This window comes from Cydia amplana, chromosome 9 (assembly GCF_948474715.1).
Source record: "Cydia amplana chromosome 9, ilCydAmpl1.1, whole genome shotgun sequence".
Classification (NCBI taxonomy): Eukaryota; Metazoa; Arthropoda; class Insecta; order Lepidoptera; family Tortricidae; genus Cydia; species Cydia amplana.
In genome coordinates, this window is record NC_086077.1 from 7,301,142 (window position 1) to 7,326,838 (window position 25,697).

Consider the following 25,697-nt stretch of genomic DNA (forward strand, 5'->3'; position numbering starts at 1 on the left):
TAGAATATATACAGTTTTTGGCTATGTCCATCAAATAATAAAATTCCAAACTGGAATGTCATATCTTTACAAAACTTTTACACTATGTATGTACTTGAAAATCAACCAAAAGTATTATTTAAAAATATAGCAATATATTTACAAGTAATGTATATTTTTTATAGACAGGTACCAAAATAAAAGAGATGCGTAATATTTGACACAAAAACTTTGCAGTTCACTGATCACTAGATACCTTATCTTTTCCAGGAACTGATATATTTTTAAATAAATGTATAATAAATTAATGCATACAGTAGAGCCATAACAAAATGACCTCATAAGTTTATAAACTCCCCAATAAAAAATTATCTCTTTTTAATACAAAACAAAAGACATTCTGAAAATACATCTGTGATTTACCACAGATTGAAACTGCATGATAATAATCCATTCACTAAAATTGATGTATTAACCAATACAGGATATATCAGTCTCTTCAATATCAATAATCTTTTATTAAGTACTTATACTATATTTTGGCAAATGTAGGAATTCAATCCTGTATTTTGATGTCATTCTTTGTGACATTTTGATTAACTTGATCATTTTCATGTTCCACAAAGTCATCAAAGAGACTTGGCCAAGCCTCTGTGTCATCATAGCTGCTGAGATCATCACCCACATAGTCACAAAAGTTCAAGAACATGTACCATGTGTCTTTAGGGATTCCTCTGATGTGAGTGCTCTTTTCTAAATAACTAAGCCAACGATCAAGTATGGGAGGCTCATTGTTGGTGAACACCAACCTCCAGAGCAAAATAGCTATGTCCGATGGTAATATTCTTTGACCAGTGCTGACATCCAACCCAAATTTAAATGTAAATCTATACAAGTCTTTGAACTGTTCAGATTCTCTATTCAGCTCGCTTATTACCTCATTTAATTTATGTTGTATGCCTTTAATGGAGTCTGTCTTCATATTCTTTAAGCCTTGTATGAATTCTGTTTTTGTGAACCTACACATTTGACTAGCATTTAATTTCCAAGCAAGTACAAGGACCTTAAAATCATCTGGATTCAATTGCAAGTCATTACAAAGATTTTCGATGCCTTCTGCAAGGATGGCTTCTTCCAACGAGTCCTTGTATTGATCAAACAACTGATTTATCTTACATTCTGAGACACGAGGTTCACTTGATGCCAGTGAGGACATTGTTCTCGGAATGGATGGTAACTTTTGATAGAAAGGTTTAGGAACCTTGTCAGTATATGACTTCTGTGAGTTCACCATTTCTGTAGAACATGTTTCTCCGAATGTATTTATTATGTTATCATTATTCATGTTACTAGCATAGTGACAATTGTTCACAGTGTTGTCATTGTCAGGCAGTAGTGGCACTTCTTGTAGATAATCAGTAATAGTAACAGCAGGCACCTGGTGGGAAGCTACAATCTCTGTCATATCTGTAACATAAAACACAAATGTTTTTAAATATGGATCTTATGTTGTAATGTACTAGGTTTTGAAAGTCAAATAATTTGCAAGTAGATTAAAAGTGTACATAGAAAAATGTATGCTGATTGATAATTTGGCTGACGCGACATGGATAAAATTAGTTATGCAAGTTAATTTTATGGTTACATTTTATTTCCAGGGATAATCATATCAATTTAAACTAGTAAGCAAGAGAAAGAGTATTTACCATCTTTATTTCTATGGGAGGCTGTGACATCAGCATTAGCTTGATTTTCGAAACAGCTGAGACAATGGCCCATTGGACAATTTGTGGAATAGTTTCTTTACAGACATAAAACATTCATTGAAGTCACGAACGGTCCAAGTACACTTACGAAATTTTGTATCAAGAATACTATAAAACATAATGACAATCCGACTCGTGAAGTGTTTTCGACAAAAACCTGAAGTTATGTAAATATACCTAAAAGAAACAAAAAAAAAGAATTAGAAGTTGGACAAGGCCAAACACTTAAAATGTAAATGAAATGTAATGTAACATTAAATACTTACTCGTATTATATATAACACGGATTCATTCCTTTAGTATGTCGATGATATGACATGTACACCAAAACATTGTCAGCGGATTGGAAATAGTCCAATCCACCCTAAAAAATCTTGAGCAATAGAACACAAATTAGTAATGTTTGTAGCCCAAGCTAGCGATTATTCTCCTCATTATTGGAATAACACGAGATAATTCATTTGATATCAGTCAAATAGGCAGCATTTCTTGAATATATAGCTATAATAATATATTCTCACAAAGTTATAAATGCAGGTGGCACTGGCAACAACCCACTAGATAGCTGACTTCTAGTGGCAGTGGCGCCCTCCCTCGCTTTTCGTAAAGTCTTGGAGGATACAACTAAACGGAGTAGCCATTAACAGGCTTTCCCCTCTGTCGCAAATAGGCGGCCAACGGTCATACACAATGTATGGACTGACGTTTATCTGACATGGCTATTTTTACGTTACGCATACATTTGACGTTCCCCTCCCCCGCAAAAATCGGCAGACTGTTTTGTACAGAAAATTACAGACATGGCGTCTCCGTTTGATTATATCCTCCAAGCGTAAAGTAAATACCTATTTGAGATCAGTATTTGAACGATGGTCGAAACATACACTGAAAAAATATAAGAAAAAAACTAATTCTCGATTTATTCTACACTTTATTAACGTAACTATAAATCGTAGCGATTAAACTGTGCAGTCCGACTGTGCAGATAAATCGAACGTTCCTAGTGCCTCCACACGCCTCCGATATCGGCGTCGATCGTCAGTTCTCCGCAGAAGCTCACGCAAGAAACATGTTATCAATGTCATCAAAGTTAAAGTCCGTCAACCAAATCTTGTCAGTAGTAAAAGGCGGCAAATTTGAAAAATCGCGGGTTAGCAACACTGTGTTCGAATAATTCTAAAATGCGTGTCATCTGTGTTTTATCTGTGGAATGTGGATCGTGAACGACAGCCGTCACCTTATTTGTTTTCATTTGGTTTTCATTCTGAATCGTTTCTGTTTCAAGAGATATTTCTGCTGTCACCATTAAATACCAATACATTAAATAAGAATAAGCAAAGCTAAGGGGCCTACAATGTACAATCATGCTCGTTGATGGTAAACATTACTAAAAATTGAGGTTATGACAAGTACACACTGGAAGAACTCTTTCGAACTTTTAAGATTATGTTCAGTTTTTTTGTTTTAGGGTTAAAAGGCATAAATAAAATTAAAACGTATGCCTAAATCTATCCAACAAGACCATAAATTGTGTCCTGGAAACAGTCCATAGGCCCACATGTCTAATATTTTCAGCAATCAGTTGTGACTATTTACAAAGATGCAATAGAATACTACAGAGTATTATGCTTGGTTGAAGTGACCCGGTAACATTGGTAACTTCATTATATTTTTTCAATTAATGACCTGAATTATAGTGTAAGCTAAAGTGACCCTTATCTTATTTACCTTTAAATTAAATAAACACCCAAATATCAGTTGTTTTATTTTTAATATGTAATCCTATTGTACAATATATACCAATCAAAAAAATTACACAGGTATGTCATATTCATCCAGAAGAGTACACTAATTTACATTAACAAGTGGCATATTATATTGTAAATAACAAATATATGCACTATCTAATTATCTGCATTTTGATATGATTTTATTTTAGTAAACTTAGAAGGCATAGATAGGGAACAAAGAGAATATAAGCACAACGATAGGGAGTTGTTTTTGATATCTTCAAATTTGTTCATCATTTTGATTAACATTGTTTTAACATCGCTTATAAATTGTCCGTCCGTTTCAATCAATCAATTTTTGTGTATTATGGCTCCATCAGGGCTTGATGATTCCGCCAGTGTCGAGGTTGGATAACACACGGCCAGTATGATAAAGATCGTCGGTGATGTATAGACGGTGTTCGGTAGAGTATCCATCCACCCTACAAACAAACACAAGCACTTCAACCTACGGACAACACAACTACTTCCAATTGTTAAAGACGTCACAAACCAGACAACGTTTATTGTATATATATATATATTATTAAGGTTATTATAATGTTTACTAGACCCATCACCTGTCAGAATGCTCATAATTCACAGTTTGAACTCATTCTTAGTTAGGAATTTATTTAAAATACCACCAAATGTGGTATAAACTAGGGTTAGCAGGAAGTTAATATTTATAGGACGGCTTATCTCACGTGGGAGAAAATCATATATTGGATAACGTATTAAGGGGCATTCCAGAAGTATATGGTTAGTGGTACCTTCGTCCAGTCCACACTCACAGATAGAGCTATCCCTTATTCGGCTCTTGGCCAGGCGCACTGGCGAACAAATATGTCCAAGTCGTAATCTGATAATATTCGAGGTAACAACCTTAGAGTAGCCTTTGTGCTTGAAGAACCAGGGTTTAGGAGGGATATTTGGCTGTATGTTACCGTAATGTTGACCCTTGGCTCTACGTGAGAGCTGCCATAATTTATTCCATTTTTCAAATAGAAGACATCTTATCGAAGATCTTATGTCGCGAGTAAAGCATTTTTGGTCAGAAGCGAAGCTCTGGTGTATGGCAGCTTTAGCACATTGGTCCACGACCTCGTTGCCCGTTATGCCTGAATGGCTAGGGATCCATGCCAACACTACTTGCAAATTGGCATCATGGCATTCTCTAAGTTTATCTTTTATTTTTAAGGTTAGGTAGAAGTTATCCTTGGAGTGAAATGGTAGTCTCTTCAGATCCTGTAGGCAGCTCAGAGAATCAGTCAAGATTATACTTTTGTCTTGATTGTGCGATTTAATGTAGGTGATAGCTTCATATAGAGCGACTGCTTCGCCAGTAAATATTGAGGCTTGTGGAGGGCTTTTATTATTGAGTACTATTTTATATTTTGGGATCCATACCGCTGATCCTACGGATTCTCTTGGGTTTATTTTAGAGGCATCTGTGTAGACCTGTAGCCATCCCTTAAATTGTCTGTCCATAATTTGGTTAAATACAGTGTTTGCATTGGGTGTTTTTTTAGAAATTCCCAAGTCTAGGACGACTGTGGGTTGAAAAACTAAAGTGTCGTAATTAAAGCAGAATATTTGATTCTTGTCAAATTGGTAATAATTTATATTGGAATACTTTTTGTAAGCTTTAATTAATGGGGGGAGTTCTTTATTTTTCCAGTACTTAGAGACAGGAGATATATCCAGTAGGGCTTTACATTTTGCTAACAGTGGATGATTCTCATATTGTGTTATATTTATGAAAAATCTGTCGGCCAAATACTGTCTGCGCAATATAAGAGGGGGATCTAGACATTCCACTTGCAGAGCATTTGTTGGAGATGACCTCATTGCACCAGTCACAATTCTCAGGCACTTAGCATGGATTCTATCCAGTTTGCCCAGTGCTTTCATATTACAGGGTTCCAAAATGAAACTAGCATAGTCAAAGTGGCTTCGAACTATAGCATTATATAGAATTTTCTGGGTGTACGGATGAGCCCCCCAGCGTACGCCAGACAGTGAGCGCATAGCATTAACACTTATTTCGCATTTTTTTGCAATGTAGTCCAGATGGGGTTTACCAGTCATTTTAGAATCGAGCAGAACTCCCAGAAATTTAACCGAGTTAACAATTTCAATTTCTTGCCCCTCCAAGGAGAGTTCTATAGGTGGAATGTTTTTTTTGCGAGTGAATACTACAGCTTTACATTTGGGGACAGATAGGGTAAGTCCATGAGCTTCAAGGTAATCTCTTAGGTAGAACAGGGCCGAGGCCAGTCGGGACGAGCAGTCTGCAAAAGATGAGGAGTTCTTGTATAGGACTATATCGTCCGCATATTGTAAAATATTGCAGAAGGAGTCTACCGTGGGTTCCAGATCATAAGTATAGAGACTATATAGGATGGGGCTGAGGACAGACCCTTGGGGGAGGCCCTGCCATACTGGCCTGGGAGGAAGTACATTGCCATTTGATCGGACACATATGTATCTGGCCATAAACAAATTGCTAATTACATTTGTCAGTCTTGGAGGGATATTTAACCGTTCCATTTTTTGTTTAAGTAGTGAGAGGTTGACGTTATCATATGCAGCTGCAATGTCCAGGAAGACCGCTATAGTTTGCTCATTATTGCTAAAGGCCAGCCGAATATCTGTGGTTAGAATGCTGAGACTGTCAACAGTGCCCCTGCCCCTGCGAAATCCGAATTGCGAGTTAGCTAGTAAATTGCGATTTTCAAGAATCCATTCTAGACGGTTTTTGATTGCATGTTCCATTATTTTAACCACAACTGAGGAAAGTGCTATTGGGCGATATGATGAGGCTTCTTTTGGGTCTTTGCCGGGTTTTAGTATAGGGATGACAATTTGGGTTTTCCAGGGTTCGGGAACAGTTCCGGTGATGAACACATGGTTTATTATTTTCAGTAAGTACTCTTTAGTGGTTTTAGAGGATTGGGTTATAAATGAGAACGGTATCCCATCGATGCCAGGAGAGGAGTCCTTTAGGTGGTCCATAGCACATAATAATTCTGGGTAGGAAAAAGGGCCGTTCATTTTATCTGTGCTTTGGTCCGCTGGTATGGATTGCGGGAAGAGGTCTTCATTTGGAACAAAGGGAGGAGATAATTTATCTATAAATTCTGGAAGCCAAGTATTAGTATCATTGCATAAGGGGTCCTTACCAGTTTGGCTCCTCCGGAATGCCTTTATTTTTTTCCATACTAATGTAGATGGCGACCTTGGAGATAGGGACTTACAGAAACTGGACCAACCTTCAGCCTTTTTTTTTGCAAGTAGCCTCTTGGATCTAGCGTTCGTTTTTTGTAGGTTTAAGAAGTTTTCCATAGTGAAATTTTCAGAGTAGATTTTCTCTGCTTTTTTACGGTCTTTTATTATATTTGTACACTCCAGGTCCCACCAGGGGGGAGAAGGAATCTTGCGGGCTTTTGTGTTTTTAATAGGAATAGATTCATCCGCAGACTGGCAGATGTGCTCTATAAAATTAGTGTACAATTCTGCAAAATTATTGTGATTAATTTCAGGCATTGCCTTTATTCTATTTTCTAAGTTAGAGGAGTATTTACTCCAGTCAGCCTGTGCCGTTTTGTATTTTAGGAGTGGATGAGGTACATGAGCCGGGGGACAGGGTCTAAGGATGGTGGATAATATGGGGAAGTGATCACTACCATATGTATTGTTTAACACTTTCCAAGAGGTTGAGGAGGCCAAGTTTGCGGAAGCTAGAGTGAGATCCAAAGCACTGGGGTTTTGCAGCGGAGATGCCCTCCTAGTATTCGATCCGTCATTCAGTACACATAAATTTAATTCATCAACCATGTTTAATAGGAAATAAGAGTTAGGATCGCATATAGGGGAGCCCCACAGCGTGTTTTTACAGTTAAAATCTCCTAGTATTATATATGGCCCAGGAACACTGGATATTAATGTTTGAAGTTCTTCTATTACGTTTCTATTTGCTTTAGGAATGTAAACTGATATAAATGTAATGTTGAGTACTTTAGCAGCAGTAATAAAGAGTTCTGAGCTGTGGTTTACAAGGGGGAAGGCTGTATATGTGTAATTTCTGTTGATAAGCAGGGCGCACCCTGCACCTTTTCTTCCACCCTTTCTGTCATCTCTGAAACAGGCATACCCTGGGATCCTGAAGCGAGAACCAGGTTTGAGCCATGTTTCAGATATGGCAAAAAGGACAGGTTTGTATTTGTTAATTAGATGAATTATTTCGGATTTTTTGTTATTAGCACTCTGTGAATTCCATTGAAGGACTTTGGGGTCCATATTTTGTGATAAGGGGGAGTATAGGCTGTAGTTGATGTATAACATTGTTCGGTAGTGTGGACCCACTTTGCAGTATTAAATTAACTAAATTGACTAAGGCTGTTGTAAGGGTCTCCAGAAGGTATCCATTTTGGGAGGGATCTCTATTGTGATCGTTATTATTGAGGGCACACCCATTAGGCATAGCCGTCTGAGGGTCTCTGACAATGTCCCTATGTGCTCGCATGTTGTAAGATGGGGCAAGAGGTTGGCGAGGTTTTGGGGCTTTATATATTGTTTTGGTGTATGACCTATGAAGTTTTTGAGAAGGACCTGCCGGTTCTTCTATGTAGTTAGGTATTGGAGCATATTGTATCGGAGGTGCCATTCCAGTGAATGCCGGTGGGGGTTCAAACATCTTCTGGGACATTTCTGCATAGCTTATACGTACTGGGGGGAAGCGTTTGGAGGCCTCCAGGTAACCTAGATTTTCTTCAGCCATTAGCATTTTGATGGATTTCTGTCTTTTATGCTCTGGGCAGATTGGGTCAGTCGCCTTGTGTCGACCTGAACAGTTAATGCAGGTGATCTTATCACCGGTAACATTGCATGACTCACCCGTGTGATTTTGAGCACAACAGTAACATGCAGGTTTTGATCTGCATTTAGCAGCAATGTGACCAAATTTACTACATGCCCTGCATTGGATTATGGGAAGGTCGTATAGTTTTACTGGCATGGCCATGTCGAAGAGATATATTTTTTCCGGAAGGTCCTGAGAGTGAAAGGTTATAACAATTGTCTTGGAGGGGACCCACTCTGGTGGCTGGCCCTCTCTGTGCACCTTACGGGACAGTCTTCTAGCTTTCATAATGATGCGGAAACCGAAACTTGAGGGGAACTTGATAGCGTCAACAATTTCAAATTTTTTCAATAAACCGCGAGTGACAATTTGAGTTGACGTACGCAGGGCGCGCTCAGCGGAAAAAAAAATCTTTTGGTTCGATGTACATTGCTGCTTTTCTTAGCGCAATACTGCTCTTTGAGTGTTGCCCTACTTTAGTTTGCTTTACATTGCTACTGACAAGATTTGGTTGACGGACTATAATATGGTAGTTAAGTTTTCTTAAATTTTCTAATGTTCCGCGCAACTTTCTTATTTTTTATCTGTCATAAGAAACTTCTCCTGACAATAACTAACATATAGACAGTCAAGCAAATCTTGTCAGTAGAAAAAGGCGCGAAATTCAAATTTTCTATGAGACGAAGTCCCTTCGCGCCTACATTTTTCAGATTTGCCGCCTTTTTCTACTGACAAGATCTGCTTGACCAATTTTAAGACAAAAAGAATTAGCGAAATTGGTCCAGCCGTTCACGCATGATGCCGTAACCAAGAGAAATATGGATTCATTTTTATATTTTTCATTATTTACTTGAGGAACGAACGTGCGCACACAAGTAAAGCCCTTGCTACACGGTCGCCGACAAGCCTTCTAACCGTCTGACCTTGGTCTGTCCTTGGTCAGTTTTGGTCAAATTTTGTTGTAAACAACTGTCTACACGGTCCGGGACGGACCAAGGCCACGCGGTCTGGGGGCTTGTCGGTGACCGTGTAGCAAGGGCTTAAGCTACGTGAAGTACTGCCGAAATGACCGATCGCCATCCACACGCAACGATAAAACTGTGCAAACGCATCGACAACGATTTTTCTAATATAATTTGCAACTGCCACCGATCAACGATAATCGACAACGATTTGTCATACACACGGCAGATAAAACTGCGCAAATCGGACTGCACAGTTTAATCGCTACGATTTATCGTTACGTGTGTAGCCAGCATTACGTGATCTAAAGCAAATATGCACTACAAAACGTGTGAGATTTGCGGTTTAAAGGCCGGTCGTGTTGGTGGTTGGTGGTCAAAAACGAACATTTATGGCTAAATTTCCATTGGATGAAGATAGGTAAGTTCAAAAATCAATTTGTTTTTTTACATAAAACACATAACGCATGTTTTTTTAGAAATTAAAATAAATTCTGGAATAAAATAATAATCATTGTAAAAGTTAGTGCGCTAAGTAAGTACCCAGATAATATCGATATTTTTTCTGACCAGTTCTTAGGTCCATGTTATTGAAAAATGTTTTGGTTTCCCTTGCCATGGATATATATAAGTAGAAAGAGACGAGCAAAAACACTACTTGACTAAAATAACCCGAGTATAATATCTTTCTATTAATATCGAAAAAAATTGCTCCTTTCCAGGTGTAAAAGATGGGTTCAAGTGACGGGTAATGAAGATTTAGCCTATGTGCATATTGAAAATCAAGTAACCATGACTGACCAACTGCTGAAGCGACTAAGCCTCTTATTAATCAGAAACGAATGCCGAATTAAAAATAGATCTTTCGCGGAATTAGAAGACCCCTTAGTAGACACTGTAAAAAAAGGTCAACAACAGGGTATATCAAAGTAGTATAATTTTAAAAGATCTAATAAAATTAATTAATTAAAAAGAAAACTGTTGTTATCATTTATTACAATCATACTTTTCGTAACTTCTAAGTAAAAAAATAGTAGTTACGAAAAGTACTTATTGCGAAAGTTTAATAATTAGTCTAAAAGCAACGCATTTTTTTTTAATTATCGATATCGATAAAAATATCTAACAGTGTGTGAAGCACATTTATTGGGTCCCCTCATCCCTTTTTGTTGCTCATGTTGGCAGCAGTGCCGTCCACATCTGCTGTCATCAAGCTGTCATAATTTCTGTCCTATTGGTACCATGAAGTTATATTTTTTAAACTGGAGCGAGTTGTCACTTTTTTTGCCATACTAATTTGAACCTTATCACCGAGACAGAAAGTTGTTCGTACCAGACTAGAGAATACGGTCCACTTGAGATAGAAAAACCCGAGCCCTGTGTCTCACTCGCACATGTTGCCAATGTTAAAAAGATACCATTGTGGTAGAAATTATATCATTAAACTACTGAATTTAATTACCTTCTTATACAATTTTAGTGCTATATTCAGATTACAGTTCTGATATATTTTAAGTAATTTGTAAATAATTATGATGCCAATATTATTAACTGATTAAACCAAGCGCATACACAGCAAAAAAAACCTAAATTTTAGTATGGTAGGATTTGTAGTAACTTTAAATATTAATTGGTATCCCCAACTTGATGACATTTCTTCAAAACACGTGAATGCGAAATTTCTTAAAAATTGTGAAGAAATGTTGTGTTAAAGGTTGTTGGAGTGAAATAATTGCTAATTGTAGAATATTGTTTCACAAGAAGGCCACAATTATTACATTTTACTATAAAAATACAAGACAACATTGTCAAACTCATTAGGGTGACTATGATGTCGGCACGTTGTGAATCGGTCTCACAGAATTCTTATTATTAACGTAGGTAATGTAAAAGTAAGTTTAACTTAATAGGTATGTCTTTATTTCGGCATGTTTAATTTAAGATTTGTTATAGACAGGTGGAAATCGGCCTGTTTCGAGAAAAGTCGTCGACATCTCTTCTAAATACCTAAAACTGGTATGGATGTGTTCCTCGTGATCTCTAGAATACGAAATGACAGCGTTTTACACAAAAATAAAACGCTAATTAAATAACTTACCATATTCGGAACCTAAAGTAATATATTGAGAGTGGCAACACTGTAGTTAGTCGTATTGTCCTTTTCTAGCATATACGTCCATCTCTCTCCCACACCCCCACCACTTCAGGCAGTTGCGTTTGACAATTTTGACAGTTAGAAACAAACGCAAATTACCTCATTGTCTCAAAATTATACATATTTACACCAGGCAGGATTAAAACTTTAGGTTCCGAATATGGTAAGTTATTTAATTAGCGTTTTATTTTTGTGTAAAACGCTGTCATTAAACAACTGTACCGATATTCGGAACCTAAAGTAATATATTGAGACGTGTTTGTTATCGCCTGGTGGTGGGAAGACGCCAAGCCAATGTGATTATACATGTACTTACATATTATGTATATGTAATATTATTATATTAGGAGTGTTTAATTAATTAATTAATTATGTAGTACACCCTTTATTTTAATACATGTGAGGAGAGAGGTATTTAGTAAAGCATACAATTTTATATACCATTATATTATGATACTAACTTTCCATTTTATATACGTATTTAATGTAGGTACTTATAAATTTTCAACGAAAATAAGTGAGTCACCACAAGGGTGCTATAGTACTTAATTATATGTATGTGAGACTATGTAAAAGAAGATAAGTCAGTCTACTCTTCAGGGAGCATACAACATCTGTGATATGGAGTGATGTAATTAAAATATGAAAAGATAAAGATCATAAAGTACTCGAGTAGTTTTTATTTATAACTCCCAATTATTGACAAATTTGATAATAATTATCTAGTAAGGTAAGCAGTTGCAGGATATAACAAGGACAAGACCTTTCTTATTTCCAGAATCCCTCAGGATTAAGTAGACGAATATTTTAAATATTCGTTATATCACTATCACTACCCACAAAGTTAATATTGGGTAGGTACTTAATAAAATATCATAGGGAATACTTTTAATGATTTTACTGAATTCTTTTAATGACTGTGAGCCAGTGTGAGCTATTTATTTGGTTATAGCTATAAAATGCATTTAATCGTTTGTACGCTTTACTAACGCGAACGCGAGCTAATGGACCTAAACAAACCTTACTTAAAATTGTGAAGGTTACTTTGAGAGCTTAAGCCATATCATAATACTCATGTGGGCACTAGTTACGACGCTTTTTGGTGCTCTTGGCGTTCAAATGGTAAATGTAGAATTGCCACAGAGCTTTATCAATGATATTTGTATAGGTGCAGCTCATTCTGCTTATGTTCATGTTTAGCTATCATCAAGTGACCTTAATTGTACTCATTATTGTCTATATATGCAGTATGAGTAGTTTACCTTATCTGGTGCCTACTAGTAGACATAAACTTGATTGTTTCTGAACGCTAAAGTGGCTTAATTTATGTAAACCATTCATAGACATAGCTTAATTCTGAATATTCAGTCTTCTCTTTCCAGATTAAGAATAAGGTACTTAATTCGAAACCTTAGCTCATCGCATATGTGTTTTTAACCAAAATGAAAATTTGTGTTTATTTTGTGATTTTACATTATTTGCAATAACTGTGCGGAACCATGGGGTCCCCGACCTTTTGCCGGGCACCCGTGGGCCCAAAGCCAACAGCGCAGATGCCGTTTAAGAGGAACCTCTATTTTATCCAATGCTAGGGTCAACACTTTGTCGAATATATTTGATATTTATGTATATTTATCCTCCTTATGACCTAAGGGTAGGTAATTGTAACTTTTTGATATCAAATATACGCAGAATAGTCAATTATTTTGTATTCTGAAGTGCATATAATATTACTGGATTTGGGCCAGTGTGCTTTTGTATACTATATCTCTGGCCTACTATATAGGCTAGTCTATTAACATCCCGCCTCCTGGAAGGCAGTATACAGACTTCTTAGATATATTCACGGTAGTGCTAAGAGTGTGGACCTGGTTTTCCGACACTTGACTGCATGAGATTATTTTTTCAGGTCTCGAGCAAGAAGGGTGCCTAGATAGGTTGAGGTCCTCAACTTGTGGATTTGGTAGGAGCAAGACACAGACGGGGTGTAAATTAGTTAATCCACCATGTTTCAAGAGATTCATGTGCATTCGTGCCTTCAGGTTACACTGTAGAGACAGACTAACACTTTGGCAGAGTTTTGCTAACATATAATAAATGATTGCATTTGTTTGGGTGTACAATTACATGTTCCACACCAAAAACATAATTATTTATATATTTCAATCTATTTTTGAAAGGTTTGCGTTTCAAAATAGCTTCGCCTTTTCGCAAGGCGTGCTCCTGTTCCCCTATTTTATTGTGCAAAGCGAACAGTATCACAATGCTATAATTTTGTATAAATTGAGAACTAGAGGGTCATGCCCTAGACGTGACCGCCCAGAAACTGTGCTAGAACCGTTCGTACAAACCATTCAGTCACTATTTTTAAAAACCTTTTGTAGTGGGTACATTCCACGGTCTTAAATTTATTAAACGTGTAGTATCAAACTATGACAAGTCATGATAAGTGAAATAAGTGACAACAGTATCTGGTCCGTGCATAGAAGCACTTGCCCTTGAGGTTAGGGCATGGGTAGTTTATTATAAACTTAATCCGTGCATAGGAGCACTTACGATACAGGTGGTTTAAAACTTCCAGGGTCACAATACAGACACAAGGGTGTAAAATACATAATTCATAAACGCCCGTTAGGCCAGTTTTGTATATTTTATTTCAAACATGCTTGTGCAGCACCGCCAGCACATGATAATTTTCCTAATATACCATGGCAGTCAGGGATATAATAATTATGTAAAAAGGTAGGTAACCTTGGTCATGTCGTGTACATAGGTAGGTACTCGTAAACATGTTAACTGAAAGACAAGTGCTCTCCAGCCAAATATAATTTATGCAACTGTGAGCTGCTCTTACATTGGGATCATATGTATTTATTTCTAGTCTGTCATATTGTAGCAGGCCTAGACTTCAAAGGTTTGTGGATGTTTATAGGGCCGTTAAACGGACCCTTTGTACACCTTGAGCAGGCTGTTTGTTTCACACCATGGGTAATATATATTGTAAACATAGCTTATTTCAGAATGGAATCGTAAGCTCTGTCGTGTCGTGAGCTTACCGAGCCTGATTTAATTAGAGTCCACAGATTGTATGGACCTTGGAGGATTGACCACTCCTTTTTCTAATTATTAATATTCTGCCTGGGCTTATAGTCGAAATTAGGTGACTAAATCTCTTAGTATTATCTATGCCACCCAAGTTATGAGGCTTAGCGTCTCCAGACCACAATTTTATATTAGGGTGCAAAGATTTTTTCCATCTTTAAAATAAAAATGAGTCGAGATAGGCCTGGAATCTTAGGTTTTTATTTTACCTATTATAATTTTAGAAATGTTATGTAAATGGAAAGCAGTTTTCACTTTTACCATAGTTAATTAGCCCAATTTCGGGTTTAGCCAATAGGGTGTTCGGGACCGTTGAAATAGATTGGTAAACAAAAATGAAAACTCTAATAACGAAGCCTTGCCTATTTCGACTGATTTTTACCCAAAACATTATTTTAAACCATTTTTACATTCTCTAAAAAGAGATATTTACAACTTAATCTTTGTAATATTTTTGTGATTGTGGTCCACTCGCACGCCTGTGTTATGACCATATCATTTATATTTCTGTGAATAAGTCTGACGTGCCTTGCGCAGGCTTACATAGGTTATAATATCATCATCAATAACTTGACGTCAGTTTGTGAACGAATCAAAGATTCTTTTGGCACACCTTACGCAGGTGTAAACATGGCAGCCTTGCGCAGGTTTAGATAGGTACATAATATATTGGTTTCATCACAAATAACTTGACGTTAGTTTGTGAACGAATCAAAGATTCTTTTGGCACACCTTACGCAGGTGTAAACATGGCAGCCTTGCGCAGGTTTAGATAGGTACATAATATATTGGTTTCATCACAAATAACTTGACGTTAGTTTGTGAACGAATAAAAGATTCTCTTAGGCGCACCTTAGCAGGTGGAACCATAACAAACGTAAGTTTAAGAATAAGTATCATTCAAATCATATACCCTGAGTTTATGGGTAATATTCCCTAAGTTGCGGGTTCCTTGCTCGACAAGGTGAAAGGCTTTACGCCGGCTTTAACAGGCACTTTTAGAAAGTGTCATTCACGGTGACGCGCAGATTTGCCAAAACTAAACTTTAACTCTACAGTTAACTAATATAATTTGACAATATGAACCAAACCATGCGTCTTCGTCAATGAATCAATCTAAAGATTCCCGTATCGTTAATGCCCTTCCATGTCACAGGCTTCCGATTTTATTTGAAACGTTTAATTTAAGTGTACTATTTATGTAGGTAGGTAAGTAGGCTTAAGAATTGACCCTCTTGTATGTAGTTACGTATAGAATTAATAATCAAGTTATTCAAATTCAAAATAACACAAGCACATATAGCACCTACATGCAAGAGTTCTTTTCCTTAACCTTTAAAGCTGTAAGTACCTGCTAAGTTATATATTTAAGTAGGTACCTACATAAATCAAAGATCTAGTTGGAGAGATATAAGTTGATAGATACAGAGTGAAATACTTCACGAATTCACATGTCATTCTTGCGCAGAGCCATGCTAATCTCTCTCTATGTCTAGTCAGATTTAAGTTTATGTACTGCCGAAGTACTCACTTTCCACAAAAATAAATGCAATGTTTGCGATGTAGGTTTGTTCGTTACTTTGTGTCCCTTAGAGCGGAAATATCGTCGACTCCTATTCGGGTACACGTTATTTATCAGCAAGTTTATTACCAAAAAATTAATTTTGCAATATTATATTAACCCGGAACGGGATAAAAAGATAAATTGCTGATAGATATTTGGACAGATAAAAAACCTACACGTCTATAAGCTTCTACCTTAATACGTAGGTTCTACGTAACACGTATTAACTATCCGATCCATTCGTATTCGAAAACACAAATCACTTGAAAGGGTATACCTCCACACATCACCATTTAAGTATTATATAATTTCAACCGTTATTATACACACACAAAGATTTAAACTAACAAGACTCGGAAGAGACTTAATAAAATTAAATTATAATGGTGACACGTGCACGCTTTACCAGCTCGATGTGTTTTCTACCATGTGTTTTAGTATTTTCATTGGCATAGCCACGGTGCGCGCAGGCAGCCTTTGAAAACACTTGCACATCACTATTCCGGATCATTTTTATTTGCTAGATAGTTTAACGGACAACTAAATTTAAATATTTATTTCGAACGGCAAAAGCCGTTAGAAACTGTTTTTCAATATAGTCAGCTAAACTGGGGTACAAATTCAAAAACTCACCAGCAGTTTAGCTTCACGACCTTCCAGATGGAAAAACAGCAAGCCAATGAGGTAATTTGCGTTTGTTTCTAACTGTCAAAATTGTCAAACGCAACTGCCTGAAGTGGTGGGGGTGTGGGAGAGAGATGGACGTATATGCTAGAAAAGGACAATACGACTAACTACAGTGTTGCCACTCTCAATATATTACTTTAGGTTCCGAATATCGGTACAGTTGTTTAATGACCGGTTTTAGTTTATGGAGTGGGGGACGGGTCGAAAAAAAGGGGGGCAAAGATGGCGGCCGACCATTATTGATATTTGTTCACATCTTGAGTCCTATGGGACCGATCGGTTCGTGTGAGGTGTCGTTTGAAAGAGTATTAAACGTGCTATTATTGTTTCATAATAACCGTAGTCATAACTGTAGTCGTTTACAAAATATTTTAAAATATTTGATTTTATACCGTGCATGGATGGCATAAGTACTGATAAAATATGCGCCTAACTCAATAAATTACAACAATACCGCAATTATTTTATTACAAAATATACGAGACATTTCATTAGCTTACCAAAAACATAAGTTTTATTGGCGTATGATATTATATAACCAATTAATAACGAATTTTGTTCAGCATGGGTCACTACGCACCGTCACGTAAATGGCGGGCGACCGACGTAAACTTTTCATTATTTCTCGGGTTCTATTTTATTGATCAATTTCTGATAGGTACCATTTGAAAGGTTATTAAACGTACAATAAATGGTTTCTAATAGCCGTAGTCATAACTTTAGTAATTTACAAAATATTTTAAAATATTTGATTTTTTTACCGTGCATGGATGGCATAAGTACTGATAAAATATGCGTCTAACTCAATAAATTATAACTTTACTCCAATAATATTCTTACAAAATGTACGTGAAATTTCAGTAGCTTTCCAAAAATATAAGTTTTATTGGTGTATGATATTATATAACCAAGTAATTACGAATTTTGTTCAACATGGGTCACTAAGCGCCGTCAGGTAAATGGCAGGAGATCGGTGTCAACTTTTCATTATTTCTCGGGTTTTATTTTATTGATCAGTTCGTGATAGATACCATTTGAAAGAATATTAAACGTACTATTATTGGTTTTCAATAACTGTAGTCATAACTTTAGTCATTTTCAAAATAATTGAAAACATGATTTTTTACCGTGCATGCACATAAGTACTGCTAAAACATGGTTCTAACTTAATAAATTATAACTTTATCGCAATTAATGTATTTACAAAATATACGAGACATTTCATTATCTTTCCAAAAACATAAGATTTATTGGTGTAAGATATTATATAACCAAGTAATAATGAATTTTGTTCAGCATGGGTCACTGTGCACCGTCATATAAATCCCAACAAACAATTAGGCGACACTTAGCACCTATTTTCTTACCTAAAGACAGCCTGGCTCTAGAATAGCTACATCTATAGTCTTAGTTTACAGTTTACAGGCTCTGGTGAGATAAAAGTGTTTAAAAGGTTCATCTAAAGATTTAAGATCTACAGTAGCTGTTTTGGGCGCTATATTGCATGTTAAGCTGCTAGTATTATAGCTTATAGCTCAAAGTGAATTGAACAACCTTAACATCTATATGAGTAATAATCTGCAATTTGCACTTAAGGTTCTAAACGTGTGATAAAGCCTTCTACTTATAGCTTTTTATATCGCAATCGCTACTTAACTCTCTTGTATGACTTACAGTCGAACAGAGAAGTTATGAGTCGCTATTATAGATCTAAGATCATGTAGTTACAGACGAGCGTTATTTAAATACCGTAGTACATCTTATAACTGTCAATAGAGTCATACTTACAAGCTAAAACTACAATGCCAAACGCCAATGAATCAATAGGTAAGCAAAAACTATAAATTAGACCGTAAAATAAAATAGTAAATAAATATAATATAGATAGTTTACTCAATATTGACCTTATCTTACTATTACTATACTTAAAACCGGACTTCACGGATAGTTATTATGTGGACATACGCTGCTACTCAAATAGTAGTCACTTATTTTGCATCCTGGAGCGTGCGGCGACAAATATCTCTTTAACGCCACAAGCCTCAGATCTCACTAAAAAGGTGATTTTAAATTATTAACTATGGAGTGGGTTTGAAAACGTTTTACGTGTAGACGCGTGAGTCAAATAACAACACAGATATTAAGTACTTCATATGCAGTGGTTTTGCAATCATGAAAGCTACGAACTTAACGATGTTATGAACCTAGAACTGGGCTTTTGTCAAAAGAGTCAAACTATACTTAAGTTTCCTGTGATAAAAAAACAAAACAAACAAACCATCATTTATATCGATATTTTATCATTTTGGATACCTACATTATAAAATGTACTGTCAAACAATAATAGAATGCTGCTGGTCTACCAGGCGCTCGCCGCGCCGTGTGTTTGCTTGCTTGGCGAAATTGGTCCTGGCATACCTACATATATGTTTATAGTTGTACGGTAACTAAACAATATTTTTGGAAAGTTAATAAATAGTTTGCTGATTTTACTCTAAAAATTTCACGCTATATTTACTACATTATCTCTTTCTCAAATTATTTCAGTCACTAAGCAAACCTCTAAGGTAAAAATTAAACATTTTCTTTAATATTTTTAAAATGGTTATTTTGGGCCTCAGATTTCAAACAATCGAGTATTCACAGAAAATTTAATATGCTTGCAAATGGTATCCACCATGTATCAGAAAAATAGAACCTGAAATATAATGAAAACTCAACGATGGCCGGGCTCCATTTACGTGACGGTGCACAGTACCCATGCTGAACAAAATTCATGATTACTTAGTTATACAACATTATAAAGCAATAAAACTTATATTTTTGGATAGCTCATAAAATTTCCCGTATATTTTGAAAATATTTATTGCGGTAATGTTATAATCTATTGAGTTAGAAGCATGTTTTACCAGTACTTATGTCCATGCACGGTAAAAATCATATATTTTCAATTATTTTGTAAATGACTACAGTTATGACTACGGTTATTAGAAACCAATTATTGTACATTTAACATTCTTTCTAATGGTATCCATCACCAATTGATCAGTAAAATAGAACCCGAGAAACAATGAACAGTTGTGGTCGGTCGCCCGCCATTTACGTGACGGTGCGTAGTGACCCATGCTGAACAAAATTCATCATTACATGGTTATATAATACCATACACCAATAAACCTTATGTTTTTAGAAAGCTAATGAAATTTCTCGTATATTTTGTAATAACATTAATTGCGGTAAAGTTATAATTTATTGAGTTAGACGCATATTTTGTCAGTACTTATGCCATTCATGCACGGTAAAAAATCATATATTTTAAAATATTTTCTAAACGACTACAGTTATGACTACAGTTATTATGAAGCAATAATAGCACGTTTAATACTCTTTCAAACGACACCTGAAACGAACCGATCGGTCCCATAGGACTCAAGATGTGAACAAATATCAATGCTGGTCGGCCGCCCACATTCCCCCCCTTTTTATCGACACGTCCCCCTCTCCATAAACTAAAACCGGTCAATTCGTATTCTAGAGACCACGAGGAACACATCCATACCAGTTTTAGGTATTTAGAAGAGATGTCTACGAAAATCGTGAAGGAGACGACTTGTGTTTAATTTAACGCCAGACTATTATAGAATACCTAATTGAAGGGATGTTTACAAAAACAACATAACTGCTTAGAGCGGTTGTCATTTTTTTTAAGAACATGTTAATCGTTTCAGGTGTCAACCAGTGTAGTCAGTTATGTTGTTTTTGTAAACATCCCTTCAATTGCCAAAATTAAACACCAAAGTGCTTAACTCCTTAAAACATTACAGACTCTCATTTATACATAATATTTTGTTACGGAAAAGGTGTGTCAAACTGTTTATATATATGCAATCGATTCTTTATAGGTAGGACACATTTCCGTCAATAGAAAAAAGGCACCAACTTTAAAAAAAAACGTCATATTTGCTAAACAGATCTTCAATGACGCTTACACTTAAAAAAAAGCGGCCAAGTGCGAGTCGGACTCGCCCATGAAGGGTTCCGTATTTAGGCGATTTATGACGTATAAAAAAAAACTACTTACTAGATCTCGTTCAAACCAATTTTCGGTGGAAGTTTACATGGTAATGTACATCATATATTTTTTTTAGTTTTATCATTCTCTTATTTTAGAAGTTACAGGGGGGGGGACACACATTTTACCATTTTGGAAGTGTCTCTCGCGCAAACTATTCAGTATAGAAAAAAATGATATTAGAAACCTCAATATCATTTTTGAAGACCTATCCATAGATACCCCACACGTATGGGTTTGATGAAAAAAAATTTTTTGAGTTTCAGTTCGAAGTATGGGGAACCCCAAAAATTTATTGTTTTTTTTCTATTTTTGTGTGAAAATCTTAATGCGGTTCACAGAATATATCTACTTACCAAGTTTCAACAGTATAGTTCTTATAGTTTCGGAGAAAAGTGGCTGTGACATACGGACGGACAGACAGACGGACAGACGGACAGACAGACAGACAGACATGACGAATCTATAAGGGTTCCGTTTTTTGCCATTTGGCTACGGAACCCTAAAAAGCTGAAGTGGACAAAAGGGAAGCCTACCTTTATGAACATACCATGAGTGAGTGCTAAGGGAGCGTTCAAGTATTATGTAACGCAATTTTTGGACATTTTTGACCCCCCCTTCCCCCCCCCCCATGTAACGCGCCGTAACGTTTTTCTGTACCCCCCCTCCCCCCTAGTAAAACGTTACGTAACCACCAAGTGACCATTTTTTTACCTAAAGGCCACAATTATGTGGTGTAAAGTACTTACCGTAAAGTGGCGAAAAGTTCTGAAAGGTTAAAAAACAATGTTACGTAACGCGTAGTTCAAACCCCCCCTCCCGCCCCTGTAACACATCGTAACGTTTTACAAGACCCCCCCCCCCTCCCCCCAAATTCGTTACGTAATACTTGAACGCTCCCTAAAGAGGCCGACTACAAATGAAAGAAAAAACCCGACTACTTAAAATTTCACTTTATTTAGAAAATGACACACCCTACTGATATATTTCATGTTATCCTAATATCCCACATACAGATGTCTTATGGTCACCCTAATTAGAACGAGATGCAGGGCTCTAGTTTGACTTCTCATGTGGACACACTTTTTGGTCAATGTACTCGATCCAGTTTATTAACTCTAAATCCGTGGCATACGCTTCATACTACTCAGAATTATTTCAGGTGGCTAGTATGGAAGTCCCGTCTCTTAAAACGTAGTGATTATATTCTCTTTGTAGAGTAGTATGTATAGCCCCTTAATGTCCTCTCAAAACTTCATAGGCGATTTAGACTCTCGCGCGAGCCACGAGACGAGCCACGAGACGCGAGTCCACCGCTTACACTTGCGTTCGGCTTGTCATTCGGTTATAAACCTTATGCCGTGCCGTTAGTGTTTAAATTATATTAGCTCGACGAGCTTGCGAGCCGCGAGACGAGCCGCGAGCCCACCGCTTACACTCGCGTCTCGTGGCGCGGCTCGCGGCTCGTCTCGTGGCTCGCGCGAGAGTTTAAATCGGCTATCACGATAATCGCATGCGATTTGGGATACCCAACTGATTAATACGCGGATTAGACTCTCGCGCGAGCCACGAGACGAGCCGCGAGCCGCGCCACGAGACGCGAGTCCACCGCTTACACTCGCGTTCGGCTTGTCATTCGGTTATAAACCTTATGCCGTGCCGTAAGTGTTTAAATTATATTAGCTCAACGAGCTTGCGAGCCACGAGACCAGCCGCGAGCCCACCGCTTACACTCTCGTCTCGTGGCGCGGCTCGCGGCTCGTCTCGTGGCTCGCACGAGAGTTTAAACCGGCTATCTAATCCGCCTATAAGGCGAATGGCACACTGCATCCGATTCCCACGTCGCTCCGATGTTTGAGCGAGATAACGCTATGCGCGAATTATACCGACATCCCGCTCGCACGTCGGATTGACGTGCAAATCGGATGCAGTGTACCATGCGCCCAAATAAGAGCAACGACTTAAATTTCATCGATCAAATGCCGTAATAAATTGCAAATCGCCAAAATTCAACCACCGATTATTACCGATAAAATAGGGTGCGGACGCAAGAATACCAATTTGTGACGCTAGTATTTTCGTTTTCGAGCATTTTTTAACTTAGAGGCCCATATTAATAATATGTAGCTAGCTTAGAGGGCTCAAATATCACTATAAATCTTAAAATGGTGATTAAATTGGAGATTGACGCCAATTATTTTCCTGATCAAATCGGTCGATTTGCCCAGCCCGTCTGGACATAGCTTAAATTCTTAAATGCCATTTTGTGCGCAAAAACACATCTCTGGATTGTCAAGGTTATAAAAAAAATAGCGTTGGAAATTTTGTTTGAATGATTTGAATCAAATAGTCGGTTAGTTGGAGTTGGACTATCATTGTTTGTTGTGCTAAAACAACCCCGACTTTGTAAAAGATCAGCTTAGAATTTGTAAACATGAGTGTAATCGACGAAACATGGGACTTTAAAATAGATATTAAACAATTAGATAAAAATTTATTCTGTGAATTCAAATCTGATGTGGGAAATTTATCTAAACAAATCGCGAACCAGTTAGATGGTTTACAAACACAGAACATAATTAATTACTCTGGAAGGTCAGCTAAGAACAGTGACGACGAATTAAGGATGATAACTGAAAAAAACAAACAATTGGTACACGATATAAAATTCAAAGTTGAAGAATACGAGCAACAACAAGTGAAATACAGCAAATTTAAGTCAGGTTTGTATTTTAGTAACAAATATTGTTATGATGCCTGTAATTCGTGCATATTATGTGCTGAATAAGCACTAACATTTCTATTTTTTTAATAAAACTTGTATACGTTAAGAGAATAGTATGTCTTAGAACAGGGGCGTATTTACCCTAGGGCCATCGCCCGGGGCGCCAATCCGCCGCGCAATGCCGATTCCATTTTGTTTTGGTTTTTGCGCCATTCAATTCAAGCAACTTTTACTTCTCACTTTTTTTTTCTTGTCAATCACCCGATGTCCGCTGTTTGCGAAGTTTGGTGTTCACGGTGAGCCCTCTGTGAGTAAAGGCTTTTGACAGGTCAAGTTCTAAAGAGGTCTAAGTTTCTAAGTCCAGTAAACAAATGTTCTTGAAGATTTTTATATTAATTCAACCATTTGCTGACCTGATCTCAATTTGATGATTAACTTTATATTTCAGAGCAAAAATTACTTGCAAATGAAATCAAGGATACCCATGAGGCTTTTTTAATGGCAAAAAAGTATTATAAGAAATTTTTAAAAATTTACTTCACCATTGAATCAAGAAAGGATGGTAAAGATGGGATATTTCTACAGTTCTTTACTGAAGCAAAGAAAGAATCAAAAGGAAATTCAGTTTATTTGTTGAGGGACTCAAAAACTAAACATTATGAAGGTGAGGTCACTTTTCTATGGAAATAATAATAATAATAAAAAAAAACAATGTATCACTAACCCAAAGCTACTAGTCCAGATTATTTACTTCAAACAACATTTCAGTGTTGGAGATAAGACCAGGGCAAGAGATTTGTAAAGAAGTTCAACAGAAACTTCAGGCTACGGATGATGTGCCCGGTGCTCTTTGCTACATCAGACAACATTTCATGAAAATGAAAAAAGGGAAAAAGGTAGATTCATAGAAATCACTACATTATTCAGGCTTATTTTTTACAAATAATAAGTACCCAAATGGTTATTATGAGGGTAATTTGAGAAGTAACTTGTTTCGCCTACGTATAGATGGCGTTGGCGTCAACTCTGTATGTATTGATTTAGTTTAGTAATTAAACATATTTAATATGTGGCGTCATGTCATTTTTGGCAGGAATTTGACATTTGACAGTAGTTCAAACAAAACTGGTCTGAGTTACGCGGGAAAATAGAGAAAATTGGAATTCGTGGAGTTTTTCAGTTCTTTTTTTGGAAGGCAAAACTGTGAAACAAATCCATAAAAGGATTTTACCTACGTTGGGTAGTTCGTGTCCTTCCTAGGGAACGATTTGACTTTGCGTAAATGAGTTTAAGCGAGGCAGGACATGCATTAAAGATGCACCTCGCCCTGGAGTCCCGAAAACAGCACTTTTACCCGAAATCATCGATAAAATCCATGATTTAGTTTTAGCCGACCGAAGATTGAAAATACGCGAATTAGCTGAAGCCACAAACATCTCTTCTGAGCGGGTGCATTTTATTTTACACAACAATTTGTACAAGAAAAAGCTTTGTGTAAGGTAAGTGCCGCGATTACTGACTCCAGAAGAAATGCGTATTCGCATGTGAACATCTGATGAAGATTTGCAGGTGTTTAAAAAAAATCCAACAGATTTTATTCGCCGTTTTGTTACTATGGATGGAACCTGGATCCATCACTACATCCCGGAGACGAAACATTCGTCGAAACAACGGGCTGGTCATGGTGAGCCAACTCCAAAGAAAGCCATATGCATTCCGTCTGCTGGAAAGGTGATGGCGTCTGTGTTTTGGGACGCAAAGGGATACTTTTAATTGCCTACCTGGCCAAGGGAAAAACTATAACTGGAGCATACTACGCATCACTTTTGGATCAGTTACAGGCGGCAATAGCTGAAAAAGTCCAGGTATGGCAAAAAATAATGTGATTTTTCACCATGACTACGCTCCGGTGCATTCAAGTCTTGTCGCTGCACAAAAATTGTCGGAGTTACGATTGGAACTTCTTCCACACCCTACTAATTCACCAGATTTGGCTTCGTCGGACTATCACCTCTTCCCGAAACTGAAAACATTTCTCTTAGGGCGAAATTT

At 36.9% G+C, this 25,697-nt stretch overlaps 2 protein-coding genes and 1 non-coding gene across 3 annotated transcripts; 1 reads left to right on the forward strand and 2 right to left on the reverse strand.

Moving 5' to 3' along the window:
• Positions 1-341: 341 nt before the first annotated feature.
• LOC134651017 (DCN1-like protein 3) lies at positions 342-1,945 on the reverse strand. The gene is made up of 2 exons (XM_063505985.1): positions 1,686-1,945; positions 342-1,446 (listed from the first exon to the last, which is right to left on the reverse strand). Exons 1-2 carry the CDS (start codon positions 1,756-1,758, stop codon positions 536-538), a joined length of 984 nt encoding a protein of 327 aa, XP_063362055.1. The 5' UTR covers positions 1,759-1,945; the 3' UTR covers positions 342-535.
• A 14,075-nt stretch (positions 1,946-16,020) lies between these two features.
• Positions 16,021-16,124, reverse strand: LOC134651281 (U6 spliceosomal RNA). Its single transcript, XR_010097101.1, has one exon. It is a non-coding gene; the product is annotated as a U6 spliceosomal RNA (small nuclear RNA).
• A 7,205-nt stretch (positions 16,125-23,329) lies between these two features.
• Positions 23,330-24,575, forward strand: LOC134650680 (uncharacterized). The gene is made up of 3 exons (XM_063505612.1): positions 23,330-23,643; positions 24,094-24,309; positions 24,414-24,575. Exons 1-3 carry the CDS (start codon positions 23,355-23,357, stop codon positions 24,551-24,553), a joined length of 645 nt encoding a protein of 214 aa, XP_063361682.1. The 5' UTR covers positions 23,330-23,354; the 3' UTR covers positions 24,554-24,575.
• Positions 24,576-25,697: the final 1,122 nt, after the last annotated feature.